The sequence below is a fragment of the Coffea arabica genome, chromosome 11c, assembly GCF_036785885.1.
Source record: "Coffea arabica cultivar ET-39 chromosome 11c, Coffea Arabica ET-39 HiFi, whole genome shotgun sequence".
Classification (NCBI taxonomy): domain Eukaryota; kingdom Viridiplantae; phylum Streptophyta; class Magnoliopsida; order Gentianales; family Rubiaceae; genus Coffea; species Coffea arabica.
Window position 1 is genome coordinate 5,115,781 of NC_092330.1, and position 26,981 is coordinate 5,142,761.

At 36.2% G+C, this 26,981-nt stretch overlaps 2 protein-coding genes across 3 annotated transcripts; one reads left to right on the forward strand and one right to left on the reverse strand.

The window, feature by feature from the left end:
* Positions 1-1,098: 1,098 nt before the first annotated feature.
* Positions 1,099-17,435, forward strand: LOC113717040 (helicase-like transcription factor CHR28). Of its 2 annotated transcripts, XM_027241686.2 has the most exons (15): positions 1,922-2,063; positions 2,166-2,222; positions 2,751-2,892; positions 3,000-3,225; positions 3,315-3,389; positions 3,468-3,653; positions 3,733-4,100; positions 5,013-5,084; positions 5,166-5,243; positions 5,338-6,229; positions 10,535-10,665; positions 11,684-11,905; positions 12,879-13,412; positions 14,177-14,386; positions 16,238-17,435. In XM_027241686.2, exons 3-15 carry the CDS (start codon positions 2,788-2,790, stop codon positions 16,379-16,381), a joined length of 3,243 nt encoding a protein of 1,080 aa, XP_027097487.1. In that variant the 5' UTR covers positions 1,922-2,063; positions 2,166-2,222; positions 2,751-2,787; the 3' UTR covers positions 16,382-17,435. The 2 variants fall into 2 exon arrangements, with proteins under 2 accessions (XP_027097489.1, XP_027097487.1); XM_027241688.2 differs by having other exon boundaries at positions 1,099-2,222; positions 2,990-3,225.
* A 1,583-nt stretch (positions 17,436-19,018) lies between these two features.
* On the reverse strand, positions 19,019-21,133 carry LOC113716379 (protein ASPARTIC PROTEASE IN GUARD CELL 2-like). The gene has a single exon (XM_027240679.2). The coding sequence runs from the start codon at positions 20,834-20,836 to the stop codon at positions 19,265-19,267; it is 1,572 nt and encodes a 523-aa protein (XP_027096480.1). The 5' UTR covers positions 20,837-21,133; the 3' UTR covers positions 19,019-19,264.
* Positions 21,134-26,981: the final 5,848 nt, after the last annotated feature.

A 26,981-nucleotide genomic window follows, 5' to 3' on the forward strand; every position in this document is an offset into this window, starting at 1 on the left:
TTCATTGTATTTATTGAAGACTAAATTTGTTATCTATACTTACAATATATAAAGGAAGGAGAAGGGGTTTGGAGTAAACATTTATTGTCACTTTATAAACTTCTATTTTTACTCTTAAGAAAATTTACTTTTACTTTAACTATGTACACACATGTTAAAAAAAAAATGTACACACATGTTGTCAAGATAACCACCTGGGGTATTTTTTTCTTCTAACTATGTAAGCATATGTTTTCACTTCTAAGCATTATCTGTTAATAATTATTTTTTATCATACAGATTTTATTAACTACCAATGTAAAATTATTTTATGAAAATAATTTAAAAGATTAACGCTTGCTTTGGCAATGAAATTTTTATATAAAGTATATGACCATAGATATTATGTACTATTTCTTTATTGCACACACATTGAGTGTGCATTTAATGCTAATATTTGTTACCAAACACTTTGGTGAGTTACTTATATTCATAACTCCTATCTATGTAAGACATGATTCATTGTCTCTTCCTATTTTTTGTTTTTTTTTTTTTTTGCTAAGCAAAAGCTTAAGTAGCTAACTAAATCTAGACCCTTGTTTGGCAAGTGAGTTTCTTGCTAAATTTTTATCCTACAAGTTTTTTTTAATAATTTTAACTACGGTAACGTCAAAAAGTTTCTAAAATATTTTAATGATTTGTTTAATGGGTGCCTGTTAAAATATATTTTAAGTGTTATATTTTTGGAATTATAAAATTAATTAGGAAAAGTAAATAAATACAAGGGATGGTAAACAAGATTGAATAGGAAAAGTATATAAATATAAAAGGGTATAATAATTGTTAGTATATGTATATATATGGTAGGTTAGGTGAATACTATGTGTATTAATGAGTATTCTAAGGACATCAGTTAGAAAAATCTAAATTTGAAAATACATATCTTAAATAAACACACGAAAAAGTTTTCCGATGATGGGGGAGCGAGTGTAAGTCAAAAGTTTTGGGTTTGAACCCTCCTACTTACACTAAAAATATATTTCTTTTCTTTTCTTTTCTTTCTTCTTCTTCCTCTCTCCTTCCTCTCCCTATTTTAATCCACTACTACATTTGTTGCCGGCCGGCTCCAGTAATTCATTTTTTTTGTCTTTCTTTTCCTTCCCCTCCCTCCCTCTCTTCCTCCCTTCTCCTTTCCTTAACCCACTGCTACTTTGTTGCCGACTGGCACTAGTAATTCATATTTTTTTGTCTTTCATTTCCTTCCCCTTCCTTTATCCCCTCCCTCCATCTCCTTGGCACCAACAATTCATTTTTTTTTTGTCTTTCCTTTCTTTCCCCTCCCTCTTCTCCTCCCTTCTCCTTTCCCTTTACTCACCACCCTCTCTATCCTTCCTGCTGTTTGGTCGGGTGACCAGATTGCACGGGAGTAGGAGGAGGGGGAAGGTGGCAAGAAGGGAGAGGGAAGGAAATGTTAGGGGAAAAGGCAGGATGGAAATAAGGGAAGAGGAAGGAGGAGAGGGGGAGAGTAGAGAGAGGAGAGAGGAGGGAAGAGAGAGAGAAAAAAAAAAAAGAAAAGAGGACTTTGATGAAGGTGTTGATGATGGTGGTCAACAGCGGGGAGAGAGGGGGAAAGAAGAATAATGATGTGAGGAAGGAGAAAAGAAGAGAAAAGTAAAGGAAAAGAAAAAAGAAAGACAAAAATGAAAAAGAAAAAAGACTTTTACATATCTCAAAAGGTTTTTCTACAAATATTACCATACGCTACCGTTCTCTTGCCTAGACTTTTTACATCCAAATCAAGTTTTTACTCTCAAAGAAATAAGGGGGGTTCATTTTGCAACTGTTTCAAAGATTTAGCAAGTTTTACAATATCTCATACCTCAAAGGGTCTGGAACGAAAACTAGCCTTCATAAAGTGCACGTTTTCTGCGGTTGCTTACGTATTGGAAGGCTCTTTTGGGCCAAAAGTACAAATAAATATAATCTTTGGGAGTCATGGAGATGGAGGAGACGACAGCAGCATCGTACGAACAAGTGAAAGTGTACTTTCAAAGTTAAAACCCGAATTGAAGCACAAACCCAAGGTCCCAAACCCGCCCTCCTTTCTTTCAGTTGCTTCAGATTGTAGAAGAATTTCCCAATAATTCCTACTGCTTTTCTTCACAAAAAATTGTAATCTTTTCTAGTTCTGACTAAATAATCAGTGAGCTGTTGGCTGAGGATACAACACTCCACCCGAACTGGTATATTTTTGAACAAAGCCCTTCTTCTGTTTATTAGCGTTTTTTTTTGTTATTTTTTTCTGAAATTTGTTTGTTTGTGCTAAATGCTTGATTTAAGAAAGGCCCATTTGATATTTCGTTGGGAAAGCATTTATAGAGGTAATTTGATTTGCCATTGAAGAGAATTTGCTAGTCTTTTCTTATACTTCTTGTATTTGGGCTTTAAAAATTTGATCTTTTTTGCTTTTCATTTTGTTATTTGGTTCTGTTCTAAACTTTCATGTTGTGATTGCATTCAAGATGAATGTTTCATGTTGGCCCAGGTGACCATTTGGTGGATTTTGGGATTATAGTTTATTTGCATTCATGTTGCAATTGTTTTTGGGAATGGAAAGTAGGGCAGCTTTATTTTTATTTGATGGTTTTATTTTTGATTCATGCATACTCATGTGGACTGAAATTTTAACTGGATTATCTGCCCTTTTGCTTATTTTTGCCCTTTATTGGGTGGAATGTGCCTTTTTTTTTGGGCCCTTTTCTCCCCTAAAGGAGCTGTGGGAATTCAGGAGACATGCATTTATTTTAGATGTCTGACCATGGAGATCCTCTGCACTTTGGGGTGGACTCCACTAAAAAGACCTGGCTTTATTGGCCATTTGCAGAATTGCTTTTGAGACCGTTGCGGCGTGTGGTGAGTAAAGATTTTGTCTGTTCTCATGTTTACGCACAGTTGGTCATTGAGGTTATTGTTATTTTGTTGGTCAGAATAACTGACGTAATTGTGATAGTTAATTATAGGTTGGATCCTTGTTTGGAAGCTCTTCTAAATTGGTCTTTGCGAGAGAAAATCCGCATTCAGCTGGAATGGCTTCAGTAGATCCTATTGATATTAGTTCATCTGACGATTCTATTTTGCGGGAGATAGATGAATATTTTGATGAGTCGCCTTTAAGGGACTCTGCAACATCTTCCAATGCTAGGAGTTTTCCTAATTGGGCATTTTCATCTTCGTCAAATATGGCTGGTGAACTTTATGATTTTGATGTCAATCTCTGCAAGTTTTAACTGGATTGTTGAATTGTGACATCAGTGCATGCTTGCTGAATTTCGTAGGTAGGGGTTCTACTTCATCATCCAATGCTAGGACTCTTCCATCATGGGCAATGCCATCTCCATCAAATACAGCAGGTTTATAAATGCCAAAGTTTGAAGGTTTTGATTGGTATATTGAAAATGATTTAAATTAATGCTTGTCGAATTTAACAGTTAATGGCGGTCCATCTCGAACAGTTTCATCTCCTAAAAGACCATTTGCTTCTAATGGAAGTTCATCGCATTTTACTTCCCCTGGTATTTCAAAAGCCCCAATTCATGCAACCACTAGTGGCTATATAGGAACTTCCTATTCACATACAGCTGGAGTTGACAGCTCAGAGTTTTTGAGTAATAATGGTAAGATGGTTCCTCCTCTAAACTTTGGCCGTAGAATCCACAATGGACTGTTAATTCCAAATTTTGGTCCTTTTTACAGATGATGAATGGCGTTCTACTAAGCGGGTGAGGTGGACGCATCCTACATCGGTCCAGACTTCCCAGCCCAATTTCAGATCAAACAATTTGGTTGAGGACGTGTCTAGTAGTCACTTTCGGGAAAGTCATGGAAACGCTTCCCAGTCCACTAGGCCAAATTCAACCAATAGCTTGAATTATCATTTTGGCAGGGGCACTGATGATGCGGTTATGTATGAAAACAGAGGGAGTAGGATGTTACCTCCATCTTTAGCGTATGGTAAATATACTTCAGCTACTTATGCCAATTTGAGTGAACCTCATAGGGGGTTAGGCGAAGAAAGGCAAGCTGGAAATGATGAAAGAATGATTTTACAAGCAGCTTTAAAGGCAAGTTTCAGTAATCCTTTGTTTAATAATTCTGTTATATCTGGTTTGACCTGCCTTCATAATTTATGTTAACTGGTTTCCCCACACCGTATTCCTGCTGCATAACCAAAGTGTGAAATTTTTGAATTAGGTTGAAGGGCTAGCCATAGTTAGTCATCTTGAGGTTGGGTACTTAAGTTCAAAAGGGGTGGAACACTATATATCAAGTGTTGTCTTGTGTTTTTGGTGAATATGTTGGCTATAATGCATTGCATATGAGCCCCGGGGGGGGGGGGGGGGAACAATAATGTAGAAGTTGTGGTCCAAAAAGATTATTCTATGTTTGTTTCAGCATGTCTTTTTTATTTTTTTTCCGAATAATGAAATACATTTGAATGATATAACGGCTTGGCTGAGACATCTCCACTGGAACAAGTTAATGGAAGTCTATCATCTGCGCTAATTTTGTTTTGTGCTTCTATCAGAGAAAAGCTTAGCATTGGATTCCATCCTTTGTGTTTGAATATTGTCTGGTTTCAATATGTGAGTTTGCTATAAATATTGGGATCCTGAGTAATTCATGAATAATGTAAAAGCTGAAACAGAAATCTGTGATGTGGTCAAAGTAGCATTGCTTTAACTGGAACAAACTGTAGAAGTCAATAGTTGAAGCTCTTCATAACAGATAATACCTGTTTGGGTAAGTATGGATCTGCGAAGTGCTTGTGGCAGCCTCTTATATCTTCTTGCTGATGCTGTTAAAAGTTTTTGTATGCTGTTGATCATCAGGCAACATGTTGTAGTGATGCTTAGAATTTATGAACTTTCTTGAGAAGTGGGATCTGTCTTTATTAATTTAGATTTGATATATGGAATCACCAAATAGTTAATAGTCAGGAGAATTAACACATATTGTTCTCTTTTTGTGGGCAGGGTATTAACCAACCTACACGTGAAACTGATCTGCCTGAGGGTGTTTTATCAGTTTCTCTGCTTCGGCACCAGGTTTCCAACCTTACCTTGAGTAATCTGTTATATTCTTAAGTTTTAAAGATCTTAAGGATAAAATGTATTTCCCCTCATCAGAAAATTGCTTTAGCATGGATGATGGAGAGGGAAACAGCGGGTGTTTATTGCTCGGGTGGAATTCTGGCGGATGATCAGGTCATACCATATAAAGTGTTGTTTGCATTACTTTGCATATAACCAATTTCAACCTTAGACAGTAACACTGGCTCATGATCCTATTATCCTACAGGGCCTAGGTAAGACCATCTCAATGATTGCACTCATACAAAAGCATAGGTCTTTACAGGAGGATTCTAAATCAGAGAAGTTATCTACTACCAAAGCCGAAGCCTTCAATCTGGATAATGATGAAGAAGAAAATGCTGGTAGCACTCCTGAGAAGCCAAAGATAAAGGGAGAGTCTGACGATTTGGAAGAGCTTTCAGGACCGAGTAGTTCCATGACTCAGTTTCGCAATAAGAGGCCAGCAGCTGGTACATTAGTTATTTGTCCAGCAAGTGTGCTTCGACAATGGGCTCGTGAGTTGGATGAGAAAGTCTCTGAGGAACACAAGCTCTCAGTGTTAATCTATCATGGAGGAAACAGGACGAGGGAACCTTCTGAATTGGCAAAGTATGATGTGGTTTTAACAACATATGCAATTGTGACGATTGAAGTTCCCAAGCAACCTTTGGTTGAGGAGGAGGATAATGACCATAACAATGGAGAGAGATATGGATTATCTTCTGAGTTTCATGTGAATAAGAAGCAGAAGAAAGCATCTTGTAATAAGAAGGTAAAGAAAGGTAAAAGAGGAACTCAGTCCGATGGTGGCGCACTTGCGAGTGTGCGTTGGTTCAGGGTGATTTTAGATGAAGCCCAGACAATAAAAAACCACAGGACTCAAATTGCTCGAGCTTGCTGCACACTTAGAGCAAAAAGGAGGTGGTGTTTGTCTGGAACACCAATACAAAATACAATTGATGAGTTATTCAGCTACTTTAGGTTTCTGAGATATCATCCATATTCACAGTACAAAGAATTTATTGCCAACATTAAGCTTCTGATATCTAGAGACTCGATTCGTGGTTACACAAAGCTTCAAGTCGTCCTGAGGGGAATAATGTTGCGTCGAACAAAAGGTGCACTGATTCTTGTTATTCTTGTTTATTTTCTTCTTCTTCATGTCTTAGTTGTGGGCATTAGCTGGTCGCATTGGCTTGTGGGAAGCACACATATATAACTTGGGGCTTGTAGCTCTCATGTTTGAACTGGAATAGTGTATTTGCTGTAGATATAAAGGTCAGAATATGTACAACCTGATAATTTTTGTGTTGGATTCTATTTGTGCAAAGCAGTGTGAATGCATGTTCTTTCAGTTGCATTGTTTTTTCTCCATTTCTTGTGCTGCTTTGTGGGCTGGAGTTTTTCTATTTTCCTATGAAAAGTATGAGGTGATGCCCAACCCAGTCATTGAGCGGCATGCCTTTCTCTTCTTTAAGATTTATGGGAAGTGGAGGTGTCAAATTTCTCTCTTCTCCTTAAAAAGAAAATCCTCTCTTTTCTCTTAACTTAAAAGTCCCACTAGACTGGGGATTTCCTATTGCTGCAACTTATGCGTCATGGAAAGTTTTTATTGTTTGTTGAGCATGAAAGTGCTAGATAAGGCTTCGTGCAGTCAACTTGTGCAAAAGAATGGCTAAAGTATCAATAATTAAATGTATGATTTTTGGCTTCTTTTATCTGGAAATCTAGTCAAAATGAATAAAATTGATGTAGCAGCAATTGGTTTTATGTTAGGTTCAGATTGAAAATGGTGGTTAACTATGTTGCTCAGAGTGAGGTGCAGGTGTTGGATACAGGTACATATCTAGGTGTTGGATTCATTTAACTCTGAAAACTAGGATATGGGGCCACGTCTAGATATGTGGACACGGGTATGTGGACACGGCACAAAGATAGGTTGGATAATTAGATCGTGGAAATTGCTCTGCATATGCATCCTTACCCTCTTCATCTTTGCCTCAATCCTCTTCCAATCTCTGCAATCCTCTTGAAGTCAAAAGTATCTACCTCTTTCACAAAGATACAAGCACACGGATGAATAGCAATTTTAGATGAAAGCCAAGTCCGAAACAGTCAACGCACCAAATCTGTCTGACCACATCTGATACGGATCCCACACCCACACCTGTGTCGTGTCGACACGGGTGCGCCAGGGCTGAACGGAGGGTCCGAGCAACATAGGTGGTTGATATAAGTTGAAATTGGTTAAGCTTATGGTAGGACATAAGGATGATATGACAAGGATTGTGATAGCTTCTAGAATTTTTTTCCCCTTTTTGGGCTACCGTAAAAGGAGGGATTGTTGATGAAGGCACAGAGGAGGCAGCTGACACACATGCACAGAGACACAGAGAGAGGAAGTGAGGGGGAGGGGGAGGTGGGGCCTTGAAGTGGATCCTTGCCTCTTTTGTGATTTTTGGGTTTTTGATCTCCTTTTGGGAGGACTTAAAATCGTCAGGAAATCATTTCAGTTCCACGCTATCCTACCGCTACTTTCCTTGTTTTTAAGGTGTAACTTTCCTTCTAGTACAGCAGAAAACCAAGCCTAACATGGCAATTGAAAAGTTGAAATTTAGATTGCTTTCGAAGTTCAAGTTCCTCACAAAGCAAATTAGGTCTAAGAACAGGCCAACATAAATAGTTCTTAATGACTGCCATACCGTATGGAAACTTCTAAGTATTGCAAAGACATTAGTTCGCTATAGCAGTCAATAGAAGGGAGAATTATACAATTGTAGTGTCTAATGCTGTTGAAAATCCAACAATTTTCCGTGCTTTTGTGACAGAAATCTAGGATATAAAACATTGTACTCTTGAAGCATTAATGAATATGTGAGAAGGAGAACTTAGTGAGTCAGCTGGGTATCCTGTTAGTGATTGAGAAATGGAGCATAATTTCACAATCTCATGACTTTATAGGTGAGGCTGAGTTAAATTGATAAAAATGGAATTGGTTAGAGTATGGCAGTACCTTTTAATGATCTTGTCTTTGTTTTTTTGACAATATCTGCTCTTATACTTTTCAACTCATTGGTTCTTGTTACTTATCCTTTAACTTACCAGTGGTTGTTGACCCAATTACCATGTGCTGTTAAATTTTCGTCAGACATAAAGTTGTTACAAAGAGAAGCTTCACTGAATCATATTGTTTCTTTTCTTGATGTGTGATTATTGGTTAAAGGGAGCTAATATACTTATCTTGGAAAGTTAGTTTTGACATAACGTTTGAAGAGTTCATGGGTCTAGTATTCTGAAACGGCATTGTAGCCTATGTTACCTGAACTTGGCTACAGGTCCCGCAAGCATGGCTACTTTAGTACAAAATCAAGGGTTGGACACGGGTATGGCAGGGCAAAGAGTAGAGTCCGAGTAACATGGATTCTGACAGGGGATCATGGCAGTTTTTCTAGAATCAAATTGTGTGGCAAATCAATGGAATTCGTAATTTGGCTAGCAAAATAGTGGACAGAATGCTAAGATTTCTGTGTGTCAGACATGCATTTCTCCAAAATCATTCACAGCAGTTCTTTTTCTTTTCTTCCACCTTGTAGACATTTCTAATGGTTTCTTCCCTTCTCCATCTCTGTGAAGTTCATGTGTAAATCCTGAACTTTGTCTTTCTTACCTGAGTGTTTGTTTTCTTCCATATGTTCATCATGCCTGAATTTGTTTTTCCTTCTTCCCTTTCTTTCTCTCTCTACACACACACACACACACACACATAAATGCATATATGCATATCTCTTAAGAAAGAAGTTGCTCTTATTCTTTGTCATCCCACATCTTACACGTTATTCTCCTGTCTGGATTTAGATTTTAGTTGGATGATGATTTTTGTCTGCTCTTCCAGATTCCACATATCATGTTTGAAATTTGCTACTGGTTCTCTTTCTTGATGTAATTATATTGGCAGACTGAGTCCTCTAAAAAGATCCAGGTTTTCCCTTCTAAAACAAATGGCTTTTTGAGGGACAATTAATAATAATAATAATAATAATAATAATAATGATAATTAATTATTATTATTATTATTATAACAACAACAACATGTTATCAGTGCACTAATATTGAAAACTCATAAAATGTAAGCCTAGGGAGCATCTTTTTCTTAATTGGTTGAGAATGTTGCGGGCTTTGCTGATTAGTTGTCGTGTCTAGTAATTGAGAGGGATTTGGTATGTTGTTGGAACTGAACGTGATGTTTCTGGTTTCATTGGGCTCAATGTGCATCACTTGATATAGTTGGGAAGAGATCTTTTGGGAAATTTTGGTGGGATTCAGGTTTTACAGAACAGAACTGTTTCTAGTATTCATTGGATCTCGCTGGGGAGCAGTTTTGCTCCTTGAAATTGTGTTTAATTGCTTTTCTTTCTATGTATTTCTTTTCATGCTTGTATACTAAGCTAATCTTTTCTAATTGTTAAAAGTTCTTTTCAAAATTAGTAGTTGTCAGTCTTGTTATATGTACTTCTTTTCTCTTGTCAATGGATCTATTTTTCTGCTAAAGAAGAATGTACTGTCTACGGTTGGAGAAATATCTGTAAAGAGTGTGTTTTTCTTCACAGTATAGTGGCTTTTAAAATGTTCTTCAGTGCTGAGAATGTTGATTATTGAACTAGACATCACCCATTAATGTCAACAGATATTCTTGATTGATGGAGCTTTAGGGCAAAAACATTTAAATTATCCGCTTGCGGTGTCCGTCTTGATATTCTAGTTCAGGTTTTATTCCTTTTTCTCAGTAATCATGCTTTTGCATCATAACCATAGTGCAACAAAAAACAAAAGAAAATTCTCTCTCAGCCATCATGTTCTTGGTGGTGATATTGATCGAGTGAGACAAACTCATTGGTTTCTTCTTTGTAAATAGAAATTACGTGACATTTTTGGTCACTTATAATGATGCAATCATGCTGTGGTATTTTTCTTTTTTCCTTTTTTTTTCCTTCTTTTCTTTGAAGAAACCTTTCTGATTTCCCCTTCAAGTTGGATAATTAATTTTGATATGGGACTTTTGCTTTCGAAGTATACACATCATTTCATTCTGCAAAATGACGAGTGAAATGTACCTTGTATTTATTTACCTTTATGTTGGTGGCACATGCCAGAGTCTTGTTAAAGTTGCTTTTTCATTTTTGTCTCAATTTGCTGCATGCTCTATGTACAGGGATATAGTATGTCAATGTCATTTGTCTTCCTTTTCACTCTTTATCTGCATAATAACCTGCTTGTGCTGGGAAACTTTAGGGAAGTCCTCTAGTCTTCTTTCCTCATAGTCCCTCTTGTTGCTTGCACATTTGCTTTTTACATTTGACTGATTATTGTTGATGTGTTGTCAAATCACTTGTACACAGATGCTAATAATCTTTGGCTTGTCACAGGAACATTGCTTGATGGGAAACCTATAATAACACTACCACCCAAAACTACATGTTTGACCAAGGTGGACTTCTCTGCTGAGGAACGGGCTTTCTATAACAAGCTAGAAGCTGATTCACGCTCGCAATTCAAGGTGCTTGTTTATTCTTTTTAGGAATGTTTTATAGCAGAATTTAGTACTTGAGTCTAGAGCATTGGCAAGTTTTGTTTATGTTAAGTTAGAATTGCGGTAACTTCCATGTTGTATCTGGTTTGCAATGAATTGTTGGGTTAAAAGCTGGCTGGAAAGTGGTCCTGCCCCCCCCCTGGGGTTTGGGGCGGTTTGTTTGTGCATGGTTGCTTGATGGTTAAAATGGTTGGAATATCTTGAATGTCAAATAGGAATGATTCGCTGACAATCTTATTGGCATTTTGGTCTTTTTAGTATTTTAGCATTGCAGGGTAAAAGATGCACTTGTTCCTTGTTGGTTGAGATTGGAAAGAAGAGGAGTCTGCTCTCTGAGTCGCATCTAGAATGCCATAGGCCTTATGCCAGGGTTTGGAAAATAGATTTGTGTCACAAAATTTTGAAAAAGTTCATTAGCAATTAGGAAAGAGAATAGCAGCAATAATGAAATCTAAGGAGACTTTTGGAAAAACCTGTGGCCTCTACCATCATTAGATTGCTTCACTTAGAAACATTTGATAACATATTTGCGATTCTCTGGAAGTATTTGAAGATTCTAGAAATTCTTAAAGTCAAGGAACTTGGTTCAAGTGAGTTAAAAAGGGACAAAGTTTATCCAGTAGTGGATTCTTTACTGTTTTGTTGATTTATTTCAAGTTGTAACCATTATCTCGAATAACGCACTCCAAACTGTTTACATGGACTTCTTGAATTTATTATACTCAACTTATTTTCTTCCCCTTTTTTCGTTTATTTTTTGGTTTGTGCTTTTGTTCTGCATGAACAGGGAAAAAAGGAGTGATTTTTCTCTGACCTGGAAATGGAATATAGTCTTTAGTTCATTGTTGATATCCTCTGTATAACATGAGTTTGCATTGGCCTTTTAATTTTTACTGGTTGGGTAAATACCAGATTTTTAGACCATGTCTATGGGTTTCATTCAAGTTTTTTTCCATGTGTCTAAGGTGTTGAACTTTGCTTGCAGGCTTATGCTGCTGCTGGCACCGTGAATCAGAATTATGCAAATATTCTATTGATGCTTCTACGCCTTCGCCAGGCTTGTGATCACCCACAACTTGTCAAAGGATTTAGTTCTGATTCTGTGGGAATAGAGTCCTCAGAAACGTTGAAGAGGCTTTCAAGACAAAAAATTCAATATTTATTGGGTCAACTTGAAATGTCCTTGGCCATCTGTGGTTCATGCAATGTGAGTTCAATCATCATCCTTCTCTCCTTTCTCATACCTATTTCTTTTAACCTTCATCTTAGAATTTCTTCATTCTGTCTTGCGCTTATATGCTTATTGCAGCTTTGTCTTCTAGCAATATGTTGATGCCTTTGGTCAATGACAAGTTCAGTTGCAGTTTGGTGTTTGTAGTGGACACGGGTACTGCACGACACGAACATAGAACATCACTTCAGAGATTAGGATGTTACAGCATTTAGAGCATATTTTATAATGATCATGCATGCATGCATACATCTTATTCTGGCTCTTTTTGAACATTGTTAGAGAAGCGCCACGTGAAAGTAACCAAATGGAGTAGAAAGCATATTGTGCTTCCCTCGTAAGCTTCATATTTTTGCATCCAACAGTGACACTAGTTTTGATTTTACTGAATTGAAAATCTTACTGATAAGGTGCTGAAAAGCTAATTGGGGAAGTTGGGACCATGTGTGCATAATGTCTACATACATATTAAGAATATAATGCATATGTAAAGGATAACTTTTTATTGTATACATCATTTAGGTAAACTTATCCTATTTAGGCACAGACATTCAGGTATTGAAGCACTATGCAGTTATTTTACCATGTTTACATGTTTCTTGAATTAAGATAATGCTTTAATTAAGTGATTCTCCTAATCTTTGCTACTTTTTCTTGTTCTTATAAATGTGGCATTATGACGTATTTGTGCCATTTTTTACTTTATAGAAGACTGTGCTATATCTTTTGTGATATTCTAGATGAACATCTCACAAGTATTAGTAAGTGGTGAATGTTTGGTAAGTGAATGACTGAGGTTTATAGCATTCTAAACTTCTCCAGTGTCAGTTTAGTTGTCTGTTCTTCTTTGTGTAGTTATTGTTTTTTTACCTTTCATCACAGAAATTCTTGATGTTGTTTGACTTTGTCTACTTTCTTAATCTGATTCCTCTGCTTCTTATTTTTGCAGGATCCACCTGAAAATGCAGTTGTTACTATTTGTGGGCATGTTTTCTGCTTTCAGTGTGTGTCAGATTACTTGACCGGGGAGGACACTACATGTCCTGAATCTGGATGCAAACAACAACTTAGTGCTGATGTTATCTTTTCCAAAGCTGCATTACAGAAATGTCTATCTAGCGACTTTGACAGTTATCATGCCAATATATCAGGAAATGATGAAAAATCAGCAGTGCTCAAAGATAAATATAGTTCCAAAATCAAAGCTGCCCTTGATATTATACAGTCATGTTGTAAACTAAGTCTTAGTTCAGAAAGAAATGAAATGCAACTGAATGGTGATGCTTCATCATCAGGAAATGGAGCTGCTTATTCACAGATTTCCAGACAAACAAAAGCTATTGTGTTCTCCCAATGGACAAGCATGCTAGACTTGGTTGAGATTTCGCTTAACAGTTCTGGTATAGAGTACCGAAGGCTTGATGGTACAATGTCTCTAGCGGCTAGAGACAGGGCTGTCAAAGAATTTAACACCAATCCCGAGGTTAAAATCTTGTTTCCCCAATTCATGATAAATTGATTTTTGAGATTTTATTTTTTAACAGTATGTCTTTCATGTCAGCCCATTCCTTAGAGATATTAAGGAACTCCCAAGTTACCAACTGTGGAACTAAATGGTCTGGATTGCTGTTTGCTCAAGTCATGAGTGTTGTCTTCACCTTCTATTTTCTCCATATTTCTTTCTTGAATAACAAATTGTGCACACTTATATCCAATTCTGAAATGGTCAAATTAGTTGTATGATGTGTCTGCATTTTATGGACTAGGGGGATTTTGTATATTGAATGCAGCAATATATTTATTTATTAGACTAGTCAAATTCCTAAAATAATGGCATGTTGTGGCCGCAAAATACTCATACAGCTGTTATGGGTAAAGCTGCATAACCTGCTTTCTAATAAATTAAAGCAAAAAAAAAAAACAATGAAGTACTTTCTAGAGGAGCTGGCACGCCAAATAATAGCATATGGGGCACTGATATGTATAAGAAGTCTACACGCACACAAGCACACATGCATATAGATTTGGGAGAAGGCTTGTTTATTCTTCTACATGAGATATACGAGGACACAGGATAACATCTATGAAGCACTATGGTAGAACTTTACATGTGTACTAGTGCTCCTTTTTCTTGCTCTAATCATCTCTCTTTTATATGTGAAGTGGATCCTTTGTTGTGTTTTGTCTTTTATTTTGTTTACTTGTCTATTGTATGTTCTATATATCATACTGTTTACAATCTTGCAGGTGACTGTTATGTTAATGTCTTTAAAAGCTGGAAATCTAGGTCTTAATATGGTGGCAGCCAGTCATGTGATTCTTTTAGATCTTTGGTGGAATCCAACTACTGAAGATCAGGCTGTTGATAGAGCTCATAGAATAGGACAGACCCGTCCTGTTACTGTTTCACGGTTAACCGTAAAGGATACTGTTGAAGATCGGATTTTAGCTCTCCAGGTAAAATATAACATTTTTTTGTTTATGTAATAAGGTCTGATTGTTGGGTATGTTGGCTAATTTCTGATAGTGCCTTTTTTCCTGAGTGAAGTGCTCATCGTTATTGGTCAGTAGCCTGTGATATATTATAAACTTTCATCTTTTTCACTTGAAAGAACCTTGCTCATTGTACCTCTCGTTTGGTCTAATTAGTAACTCTTGCTATGTAAATTCCAATTTGCAGAAAAAAATGTATAGTTTATTCCCCATAGATATGGTCTTCTAAAACAGTATCCTTATTTAATATATGCTGGGCCTATTGAATGTGTAGCACTTAAAGCTAAGACAACAAAAGAAGCAAGGTATGCACGACTCCCTGAATCACCTTTTTTTTTTCCTGGTTCCTCTTGGTCATGATTGTTGTCTAAACTGCCCATCTCTAATTCCCCTTGTTCTCTATCAAATTATTTCGGGTAATGTATGGTTACTAAGAAATTGCTGAAGAACCAGTTAAAGGACCTGCTCTAGAAAATACGTTCTTCAATAGGAACAGTGAAGAATGAGATTGTGAAACTAGCCCTGGCGCAGCTTTTTGTCATTCGTCTTCAAGTGAATCAAACAGTACATGTACCTTTACCTGATGCTTAACCAATTGACCAGGTTATGATAATTAACTAAGATTAACCAAGACAATAGAGTTACAATGTCATATGACAGGGTTGCTATAACAGTTTTTGTTCTCTTAGCTGCACAAGGATTGTGTGTGAGTTCGTGTACTTAAAAAGTGAAGAATGAGAACTGGAAGTGTTTATTTATATTTTCTTTTTGGGTCTTATTTCTAAATATAGTATAGAGTTAACTCCGTAATAAATGATAGTTATGGGAGAATGACAAGAAGAAAATTTTGGCAAATGTTTGTGGAGTAAATGGGTACTGATTGGGTGTCAGTTTTATAATATTAACAAAAGCAAGAGAGAGAGAAGAAAAGAAAAGAAAAGAAGAGTAAAACACTGCCAATGTTATCCAACTATCTATTTGATATTTATAACACAGTGAAGATCAAAATTTGCTGCATTTAAATTTTTAAATTCTCTTATAAAGATGTAGATGTTAATTCTAACTTAAGTTAGTGTTTGAAAAGTTTGAAACGTCTTTTAAAAGTATAATTTGGTTTCTCCTGATTATTTGTTAAGGCATATCTTAGATATACTTACAATTCAAACTTTATAAGTGCATGTTTAACATCATGGTTATTCTGCTTATTGGTAATCAGATAGATGTAGTCCCATTTTGCTGGCTAAATTTTGTAGTTGTCCTGATTAAATTTTCCACTATTAAAAGTCAAAGATCATTGCTTGCCAAATCTCTTTTATGAATTTAAATTAGTCTTAGAGACTCTCAAATATTGAAAATGAGCTGGAGGATATTATTGTGGGAGGTCTGACTCCATCCCCTTGGGCTCTTTTAGTCTGGGAATAACAAAAAATGGTATTTACACATCACTTTCAAATTCCAGAGTTGAGAAGAGCTCGCTGCTATGGTCTCTCTGAGTAGAATTGTTACGACAGAATAATGAAGGTGGTTTAGTGATCAGAAGAGATCAAGTGTTAGGCTTTTATGTGCATGGGGATTATTGTAGACTGAAATAAAATACGTTACATATTCTGGCAATTACTAGCTTTGAGCAGAGTCTCACAACTGAAACGTAGTGGTAGTTCGGTTGTTTTGATGAGTTCACTGCTGGGGCTTCTTTGTAAATTAGTCTTTTATGTATTAATACTAATTTTTATTCCCTAGTAATCATTGCATTGTCTTTGCCATGCAAGTTTCACTTAATTGGTCATGCCATAATTAGCCCCTTTTCTGTTTCAGGAAGAAAAGAGAAAAATGGTTGCATCTGCTTTTGGTGAAGATCCAAGTGGTGGCTCTGCAACTCGCTTAACCATAGATGATCTCAGATTTTTGTTCGAGGGGGAATCAGGGCAGACACGGTCATCTGCAAATGGCCTGCTTTAGAAGAACACTGAAAAAATTGTGGATTACCTGCTGAATGATGACATCCACAAAAAAAAAAAATTTTTGGTGCACCTGCACTTCCTGAGTATGCAGCCATATTATGTAATTGGACTGCTATATCTTGGTGCATTTCTAGTGGTTGGCAACTGGTTTTTTGCAGCCAGAAATGCGAATTTCTGGCTTACATCGATTAAAAATGTTTAATTTTCATGTACAGATGTTTCATATTTTTAGTAATGCATATTAGACATGTTAGAAGTGCAGCTATCAGCAGGCTTGCAGCATTTCAGCTCTTGCTTCGATGCCAGATGTAGGGGGATTTATGTCTCTAGTTGTTTTGTGGTTTAGGTTAAAGCAACTGGATATAGAAGCAAAAGCTTTTGTAATAGGATCATGAGAAGCAGCCAATTTTGAGTTGTGTATATTGCTGCAGTTTGTTGAATTTCAGGTGCTGCTTAAAGTATCATATCCAACGAATGAAGTAAACCGGCATTAAGAGCTAGCTGATGTAAAGAAAGACTGAAGTAGGCAAAAATGGTTGTTCAAACGCAATCCTGGATGACCGAATCTTGCTAAAGGCTTACACTCGAGTAAACCCGATTTTTAAAAACTCAATGGCTCAGATTGTGTCACACCATTTCATTAAATAGTGTGGCACAATTTGAGCTATTGAATCTATGAAGATCAGGTCTACTCAAGTTTTGGCCCTTGGTAAAATGCTGCTACGGCTGAGCTTGCCGTCCTTGCAAATTCGAAAAAGGAGCCCATGTACATTTGCCTCAATATTTGCAGTGTTTTGTAACAGGGATCTTCCTGATTCCATTCCCTAGCATTAGACCTTGCAGAAGGAACAGGACCACTATGCCCTCTCAATAGCATTGCTTCATGTTTTTGCCAGCATAGCTGCATAGGAATATATATTTTGTAGTGATAACTGCATCTGAAGTCTATTTCCTGCAGTATTGTCCCGAAAGAAGAAAAATGTTTTTAAGCACTTAATTGAAGTGTATATAATACTACTCCATGCTCTATATATTTGTCATTATTTAGTGAATCATATCTTTACATTTATTTTTTTCCCTCGCTAATTATCTTTCACTAATTGTTTGTAATTAAGCAAGATTATTGACCAAGTACTCTGAAGAGAATATGCTCCCAGTTTCTGTAGAGACTCGTACTATTTAAATTCTTCTTTTGTTTGGTATTTTTAAATTCTTCTGAAAGTGTATCTGTTTTCCTTTCGGGGTATAAAAAGGTGCAATCAATTGAAGTAAATAGGGAGTTCTACTTTAATTTATGCATCTCTAAACCCCCCCCCCCTCCCAAAAACCAGCCAAAAAAAAATAGAACACCAAAATGAGTTTGGTCCTACGTGAAGTTCTAGTTTAAACCCAATAGTAGTTTCATGAACACAGTTCTAGAAAATGCCCTAAAACAGTTCTAGTTTAAGCCCAACAGTAGATAACTTTTTAGGAGCTAAACTGTTTTGACAAAACAACCAAAATACAAAAGTAAGAATGAAGTATATCCTCAAGGAGCAGGATCATAACGTCTGAGCAAAAGGGTAAATTAGCTTTTATTGATTCCCTTCCTTTCACTAATTTCATGAACAAATTGTGAACTTTTGTGGGCCTCTAAAGGTCCTCCATTATCCCAGTGTGGTAAAATTTGAGACAACAAAAAATGTAGCATTAAGAGATGTTCAGTTCAGTTGCGTACATTTCAGCTGAAAATCAGAATGTGTTTTGAGATAAAGCCTTAAAACATTTTTATCCTCATTATGATCTCCAGTTGAAGAAAGAGCAATATTTGGATGTCAATATCTCAAAAGAGGCAAAAAGCGGACTCCTTTGCAAAAGTCATTGCTTGAATGGATGAATGTACCAATTAGGCTGCAAGAAAGGTAGACCAAAACCCCTAGTGATGGCTTCACATGTCCACCTGCATGGTGGATCCCTCCTCTCATCATTTTAACTGCCAATCTTGTTTTTTGTGAGGTAGGAATCTTGGAAAAATTAGGAAAATTTGGAAAAGGATTGGTGGGGTGTTGGGCAATGAGCAAGGTATTTTGTCAGGGTCTTGACCATTCCGCAGTAGCAACTTTGAACCATTTCCACCTTTCTTTTTCTTTTTTTTTTTATGTTAACGATAATATTTCTATAACCTAGTTAGAGGAAGAATTTAAAGATATTGTGTATAAGTGGTTAGTAGGTATAAGAATCTGATTAGATTAAAGGGGTACTCTGGCACCTCTTTTGAATTTTTTTCACTGCAAGTGGAGTTCGAATCCTCAACCTACAGGCCAAATAGGGATTTAGTCTCATTTTAGTGGCCACTCACTCAGTGATTAGCCATTTCCATCTCTCACTCAGGACTATATATATATATAGGAAAGAAGTGAAAAGGATTCTCTTGGATCCTCTTGCCTAAGAGAAAGAGCCCTAAACCTTGAAGGAATGGCCTTTCTGTGGGATACTTTTGACTGACTTCATCTGTCCTACAGCCAAGATTTGACTTTTGTTTAAGGCATGCTTTTCTATATAATCAATGCCTTGGCTGCAATTTGCCCTTTTTTGCCCTCTAATTCCATACCTTTGCGCGTGAAATGTGAACTAATGGCAACCGTGCATGGGAATATGAAGAAAAAATGGATCCTTAGAAAGTTGATTTTGTATAGCACCGTTATTACATTCCCTTTTCTCCTTCTTGAGGAGCAAAAACACACTTTAGGCCTCTAATAATAATCATTCCATGCCTAGAACAAAAGAACCATATAATATTCATACCATACATGTCATACTAATAATTGTAACCTTGTATCCTAGTACAATATATCCCACTAAACTTTAGACTAAGCAAAACTCACTTTTTACAATTTTTGGCTCAGCAAACGTTAGGTCCAAATCCTACAAATCCATTTGATCCATCAAAAGAAATTTGAATGCCTTCTTGCTGGATGTTTCCTATTATGGAAGGTCCCGTGGGTGATGGAGCAAAAGCAAAACAGAAGGTACCCCTTTCATCCACTGGAATTAGAAAATTTCTAGCCGGAAGGGTCAGGATTGGCCCGCCCGAGAGGAAAAATGATACTGTTGGTACCCGAACCGTTACAAACCCGTTCAAATCATAGCACGTGTCAAATATTGAAACGGCGGAAGCTCGAGGTAGGCTGGCGGTTTCCGTGAGGAATGCATCGCGAAAAGCCACATAAGCTGCCGTAGGAAGCCTTGTGACAGCTGTGCCGGAGTCCATCACCACACCACCATCTCCCAATTCGGATAACCGAAAAACGTCTTCGGATATAGGTAGCTGCATGCCTCCGACCCCTAAACCCGACAGCCCGATATAGTAGAAACTCGGGGCCCGTGGGTTGCGAAGCAACGGTACCCATGCAGCACCCACGGGTAATGCTCCACGTCCGAACTCTAATGACCCGGACGAGCTGGTGCCCCGACTTACAAGACAATAAGTAAATGCTCCACCCGTTTGCCCACCTAACTGACCCACAAGCGACATTGATCCTCCTCCAAGACCCAGTAAGCCGGCAGCTCCAATAAACATGCCCCGATTCCTATGACCGCATCCGATAGCCACATTTTGGACCGTGGTACCACCGAAAGAAAGTGTTTCGAGGGCCAGTGTGCCCTTTGTGTATGATCCATCACCATACATAACCTCATATTTGCACCGGCCTGAATGACACCCGGAGTTTTCGACCCGATCACATATTGAGGATCCACAAGAAACCCCAGCAAACGAAGCGGAAAGAGAAGGGTCAAAAACCGGGTCGGATTGGTGATAACACAAATTACAAGGTTGACATTGGACCCACACAATGTCACTGCCGGAATCAACGACCATGTATTGGTTCCTTGGTGGACTACCAACGCCAATCCTAACAAAATATTCTCCGCTCCCCTGCTCCATCCCTGACACCACCTCCGTCCCAAATTCCTCCACCCCATAATTATTTGTAGCTTCTTTACTCTCCCCACCGCCACCATTGGTGGCGGCTGCTGCGGCGGCCCCGCCACCTGAAATTTTACTAATGATGGCAGCAACCCTTTTGACGTCCCTTTTCATGCGGGCATGAAAACGCTCATGATGATCAACAAAATGGGAATATCCCATCTTATCTCTGTGAAGCAGCTTAAGCCTCCACTTCTCATTCTTTCCATTACCGCTACTATGATTTTGCTTGTGTTCTTGGTTCAGTTCATCGTCTAACACATCCGTTGGTATTGTCTGGATTTTGGTTATTTTGGTAGCCAAGATGGTTTCTCTTACAGGGAAGTGTTCGAAGGCTGGGTAAGGTATTGCATGGCCGGCCGAGGTGGCGGTTTCGGTGGTGGCTGAAGTTGGCAAAAAAGAAAGGTTTAGCAGGAATAGTAGTAGCACCACCACAACTAAGGAAAATGATAGTTGTAGTAGTGGTTGTAAGGACACAAGTAGCATTTTTTTGGCTTAAAAGTCCGGGTGTGGAGACTAGAATACTGAGGTTTTGGGTTTTGGGGAAAGGGTGGAATGGTGGGGAATTTATTTGCTTTGGGTTTTGAGAAGTGCTTATTTGAAGACGGGAGAGAGGTGGGGGGGACGCCAGAAACCGGTGTGGGGTTTGAGAAAGAGGTGGGAAATAATTGAGTGGTGGGCTTCTTCTTCTGTGGTTAGGCCTGTACGTTTAGGTTTTATATTGGATTGACTGTCTTTTGTTGTCTGTCTAGTGCTAATTAAACTGCTAATTACACACACACACACACTTGTTTGTTGTGTACGTGTGTCTATATATACACACAAGGCTGAACATGTCAGAAATTGACTATATATGTGTGTGTGTGTGTGTGTGTGTGTGTGTGTGTGTTGTGTTTTGAAGACAAGTAGTCATATATTGCTATGTGATGTCTGGTTTTCTTTTCCTTTTAGAGGTAGCACTTTGGGGGGTTTTGGACCACTTGATTGGTTCACTTCAAAAATATTGGAGGTACTTTTTCCTGAAAATATTGATGATACCATTTTTTTTGGTAAGTAATATTGGAGTGATACTTGATTGGATCTTGTTTAACAAGAATTAAATGCAAAAACTAAAAGTTAAGAACACGATATTTCATTTTTAGAGGACAATCAATGTACATGACAGTGTCTAAATTCATAGGAAATTATTCCACAATTTACTTGCTCACACTAAAATCCAATATTCTGGAGATCATTACTATATTTGATTGTCATTTACTGTTTGTTGTCTTACCTCCCCAAGTGGCAACAGTCAGAAAAGAGTTTGTCATAAGCATTCTTTGGACGGTTTTGAGTAGAAAATAGAAACTGCATGGTCCCTTGGTCATAGCCTCATTGGCCAACGATTTGGAGACTTCTTTTTACCTTTTGACAAGAAACCCCACAAATACAAGTTTCCACTGCTATTTGAATTATGATGATATGGAGTTATGAGCAATTTTTGGTTTGTTGTGTCTCTTATAACAGTGTCTCGATTTCATCTTTGTGGTAAAAACTTGCTTTTTTGGATTGTTAAAGGCTATATTATGTACGCAAGTCATGACCAAGAGGTTGCTATAATCAAACTTATTTTCCTTCCTACTTTTATACATGCAAGTGCTAAATTATGCGATCAATTTTTTGATCTAAGCAAATTACCCAATTTTGATGAATAAAAAGTGCCCAAGTTAATTTATATCGTGCCCAAAATTTTCACTTATTTGTCTAGTGATATTATTCTTAGCAAAAGCTTAACTATTTCATACTTGCAACGTGAAACTAGTAGGATTCGAACGTTGAATTTGAATGGGGTGACCCTTTTTTAAGAAAAAAAAAAGTACAATTAGTATTCTTATATTACTTATTTTAGTGCTGATTTACATCATGCAAAGTGGAGTATGATTAAATAGGTATATTCTACTGATACAATAATGATACAATAAGTCCTTAATGAATGTATGCTTTTTCTGTACTGCTAAAAGGACAGCATTATAAAGTACATTGTACAGTATATATGTATAGACATTGTTTATTTTCTTAGTAACTACCTAGAAACATCAATTTGTGGTTCCCAACAATAAGAATGGAAGTGGTCACAAGCAAAGTAGCAATCCTACTAGGAAGTATAGGTCCAAAATATGTTGAAAAGAGAAAAGGTACTATATATATAGCATTTATGCTTTCGTAGGATTGGCCCGTTGTCAAGTTAATTTGGAAAAGAGGCTTTAATTGGAATAACTAGGAAGAGGGATTTCCGATAAATGTCTCTTAACGTGGTCAAAAGGAGAAACAAGTCTTCAGCATGTAAAGTTTAGCCAAAAGGACTTAGAAATTTGTATCATGAGATTACAATTTTCCTTATTTATGTTGTTTGGTAGATGGAACTTCTAGCATTATGATTTCTTCCCTAAGGATTTAGATTTTTTTTTTTAAAAAAAAAATCCTCCCCCCCCTCTCCACCAGTGTTTTCAAAGGCTTTTTTTTTTTGTGACCTCCAAGGCAAGTCCTAGGGAGGGGCAAGCCTCGAATGCCACAGGGCAATTGAATAAGGCGCAAGTGTTTTTGGGCATTTGCCCCATTCTATGGGGCATGCACCTAGGCATTTAGGGCGTCAAGCATTCGGGAACTTGTCGGTTTTTTTTTTAAAAAAGTTTGAACTTTGTTTTGCTTTCCTTTCTTTCTTTTTTTGTTTCCTATCTCATTCATTCTTCATTAATCTTAAAAAAGGATTTCATTTGTTTTCTCTTTGAAAATTGTTTGAAAAAAAATATATAAAGTAGAAGCATTTATGACTTTGTTTCTTATATTTCTTTCCTTTTTGTTGATGTCAAGGTATAGTTATTGTTTACTAACATGACTAGATGACTAATGACTGATTTAGACTTTAGATTTTGTTTTTAAAGAAACATAGGCTGTAGCTTCAAACAATTGATCGTTAGCCTTATAATTTGAACGTTTTGTCGTCTTGAAATTTTTAAGAAAAATGCTTTGAAATGCAAGATTATGATTTTTTTTCTTATAATGTTTCTATAATTTTCTTTAATTTTATCAAGATTTTGTATTTATTAGTAATTATTATATACTATATATATTTACTATTCTTATATATATTTTTTATCCTTTTAAATATATAGAAAAATCAAAATTTGTGGGGCTTACGCCCCTTGCCCTGGGGCTTTTGTCTCATTTTAGCGAACATTAAATGCTCAACTAAATGTTTTCACCTTTTAAAATATTACTCTTCACACCCTTCTACCTCAACTGTAAGATCCAGGATTTGAACATTGAATTTGGCAACGGCAAGCATTCTAAGATCCCTCCTCTAGCCATGGGACCGGATATAAAATTATTCACAAGAAATCTCAATATCAATTTTGTTAATCCAGGTTAAACGACGGGTCCTATTTGGTTGACAGAATATGATTTCTCTCCTTTATTTCCTCTGCTTCTTTTCTTGTTATATATACATGAGTTGCTCTTTTCTTTTTTAGTTATGTACACTGACAAATTTTAGCAATGGGCATTTTTGGGTTCACAGTCGATTTTACTTTTCTTTTTGATGCTATTCAAAATTGAAGCTTATTCATGGTTTAGCCATGTTTCTTTGTCTCTAATTTGTCCTTGCTTTTCAGCATTTAAAATTCAAAAAAAATTGTCCTAATCTTGAATACTTTCACCTTCTTTCTCTACATGATTTTTGCTGAATACTTTTGAGCTAGCTCTTCATAAGCTTCATTATTATGTCGGATCTTCTCCGTGTGTACGTCTAAATTGTCTACCCTCACAAAAGTCTAGTCAAGGCATTGCTTCCTATTTTTTTATCTGGTACTGCTAACTAAGCCTATTGTTGACATGTCTTGGACATCCTTTCACATGATTTCCGGTTTGCCACACAGGAAGTCAAGTCCGCTTCAAAATGCAAAAGTTCTGCAGCGCAAAATAGGCACAATTATGCAATTGATTTGCGAAAGACTAAGATTTATCTTTTAGGGCAAATTGCATTTTACTCCCCTATGATTTAGTATTTTTGTACATAACCCCCTATAATTTCAAAAGTCATACATAACTCTCTCAAGATTTGGATTAAAGTATCAAAGTTACGAAAATGATCATTTGTAATGGAATCTTTAAAAATATCAAAATTACCTTTGTTTAAAAATTAAAATAGTTGAAATGACCAAAATATATAAATATAATATACATGACGCACTAATTCCGTATGATTTTATGTTTTTACCATATAACTCCCTTATGGTTTAATGCTTTACCATATAACCCCCTTATAATTTTTAAAATATACACATAACCCCCTGAAGTTAATAAATAATTTTCAACTTTACATAGGGGTATTTTTGACATTTTAGGTAACTTCGTTATGGCTTGCAAATTTTGTTATTTTAACATTTTAATCCAAATCATGAGAGGGTTATGTATAACATTTGAAATCATGGGGAGTTATGTACAAAAACACTAAACCACATGGGGGTAAAATGTAATTTGCCCTATCTTTTATATACCGACAGTATTGACACCGTTACCATTGAATGTATAATAATTAATTTGAATTTAAATTTAAATTTAAATTATATATATATCATGCATCCAACCGTGAAATCCTATACAAATATATGAGATTAATCCAAAAGCTAAACTCAAAAAGCAAAAAAAAAAAAAACTTTTACTATAATACAAGTATTATTTTCAATCTACAACCGCTCAAATTTTGAGAATATACACCACATCTGAAAATTTTATTTTCTCCTTAGACCTGATTTGATTTGCAAATTATTGTAGTCTATAATTGCATAATATTTGAAAGGCTACAAACATTTTGATGTCGAATGAATTAATACTAACTTTTAACTAAAGATCTACCAGACTTTTGTAGAATTGATACAAGTCTTACTTTTTTTGTTGCAGCCTACCAACACTTTTTTACAATTATGTCTTATATATTAAGAGACCCTTGACATTAGTGGAGCTTCAACATAATTTATAGTTTATTTGAAAAGGCATAGATTATATTACTCCTATGTTTCAGGCTAGCCTTCCTTGGAACGCCCTATTAAGCTTTTTGTACAGTAATATATTAAATTTGATCACTTCTGCTTTCTTTTTGTATATGCATGAAGAGCCACCTTTTGTACCTAAAAAGGACAATAAATCTTGAGCTTCTTTAAGTCCAAAGTGCATAGTCACTTTATTAGTGATTCTATTACTTCTAAACACAGGCATGTCTTAATATAAAGTTTGAAACCTATGTGCGGAACTGCATCAATTAACTTTAATGTGTTTGCTGCAACTAAAGAACTTTTGCTTGGGAATCACCATCCTAAGGCATAAAATCAGGCAACGGGAATTTCTGTCCATTTATTTTAATAACTTTTTTTTAGTTAGTTTTAATCATATAATTTTGGGAAGGAAGCAATCTATATACACAACCTTAAAAATATGTATGCTAAATGTTAATTTTTAATTGCAAAATATTACTGGTTTTAGGAACATTAGAGATATATAAAAGCTTTTGATCATTCATTGGCTTATAATATATTTATTATTTATTTTTTAAGTAGGGGAGAAAATGAAAATTTTAAATTGCGGACCTCTAATTCCTTTAATTGAGTGACAGGGACTCTCCCCCTCCCTTACCTTTATTTGTTTTTATTGTATCGACATTCTTTTACTTTAATCGAATAAAAGTACTTTGCCTAAATATCTGCATGCTTTACGAGATCAATCATATGAAACTCGAAAGTCGAAATGCCCATATGGTCTGGTCAGTTTTAAGAAGAATTAATGCTCTTTAATAATTATATGACAATAAACTCAATTTGAATGATTTGGAGACTAAATTTTTTTTTTTTTTTGAGGACGAAAATTTAGCGATCAAGTAAATTAAAATTGCATGTTCATTGCTTTTTTAATTTTGACTAGATTAGGGAGAAGGTTGGATTGGATGGTAAGACGAGAGCGACTGTAAATAGAAAGTTTTCGATTTAAAATCTTAATAGAAAAAAAAAAAAACTCTGGCTAGATTAACAAACCTTGTAGACAAAATGATTACAAAAAAAAAGTTAAAATAGTTAGTCGGAGTATGGAGTAAACTATGGTACTGATACAGGACTAAAAAGTTTTACTGCTGAAATCTCGAGGTAAACAATGGTTGTAATTACTAACTGGCAATGGTGCAAAAGAGGTCAAAAATGGCCTAGCCCCTTTTATCCTTTGTCTGTGGGGTGTAAATGAACTGTCATGTATACTTTGCACCATGATTGATTTGACCAATTCGTGGGTTCATATAGTACTAGCATATATTATTGTCATCAAAAGCATAGACTTGGTTTAATAAGCCCATGCTCCACGTTTCTATTAATTAATTTTTATAAAGCAGAAACCATAAATATTTATTCGGAAAAACTTTTCTTTTAGCTGTAGGCAATACATTTTTAAAAATGGTAAAAGTGGACGGAGCCCATACATGGAACGCAAACCACAATAAATAAATAAATAAATAAATATATATATATATATATATATATATATTTGTCTCAGCGGTTATAGAAGATAATTACGAAATCGTTTAAAAAGTGAATTAATTAGTTGGCTTTTGCAT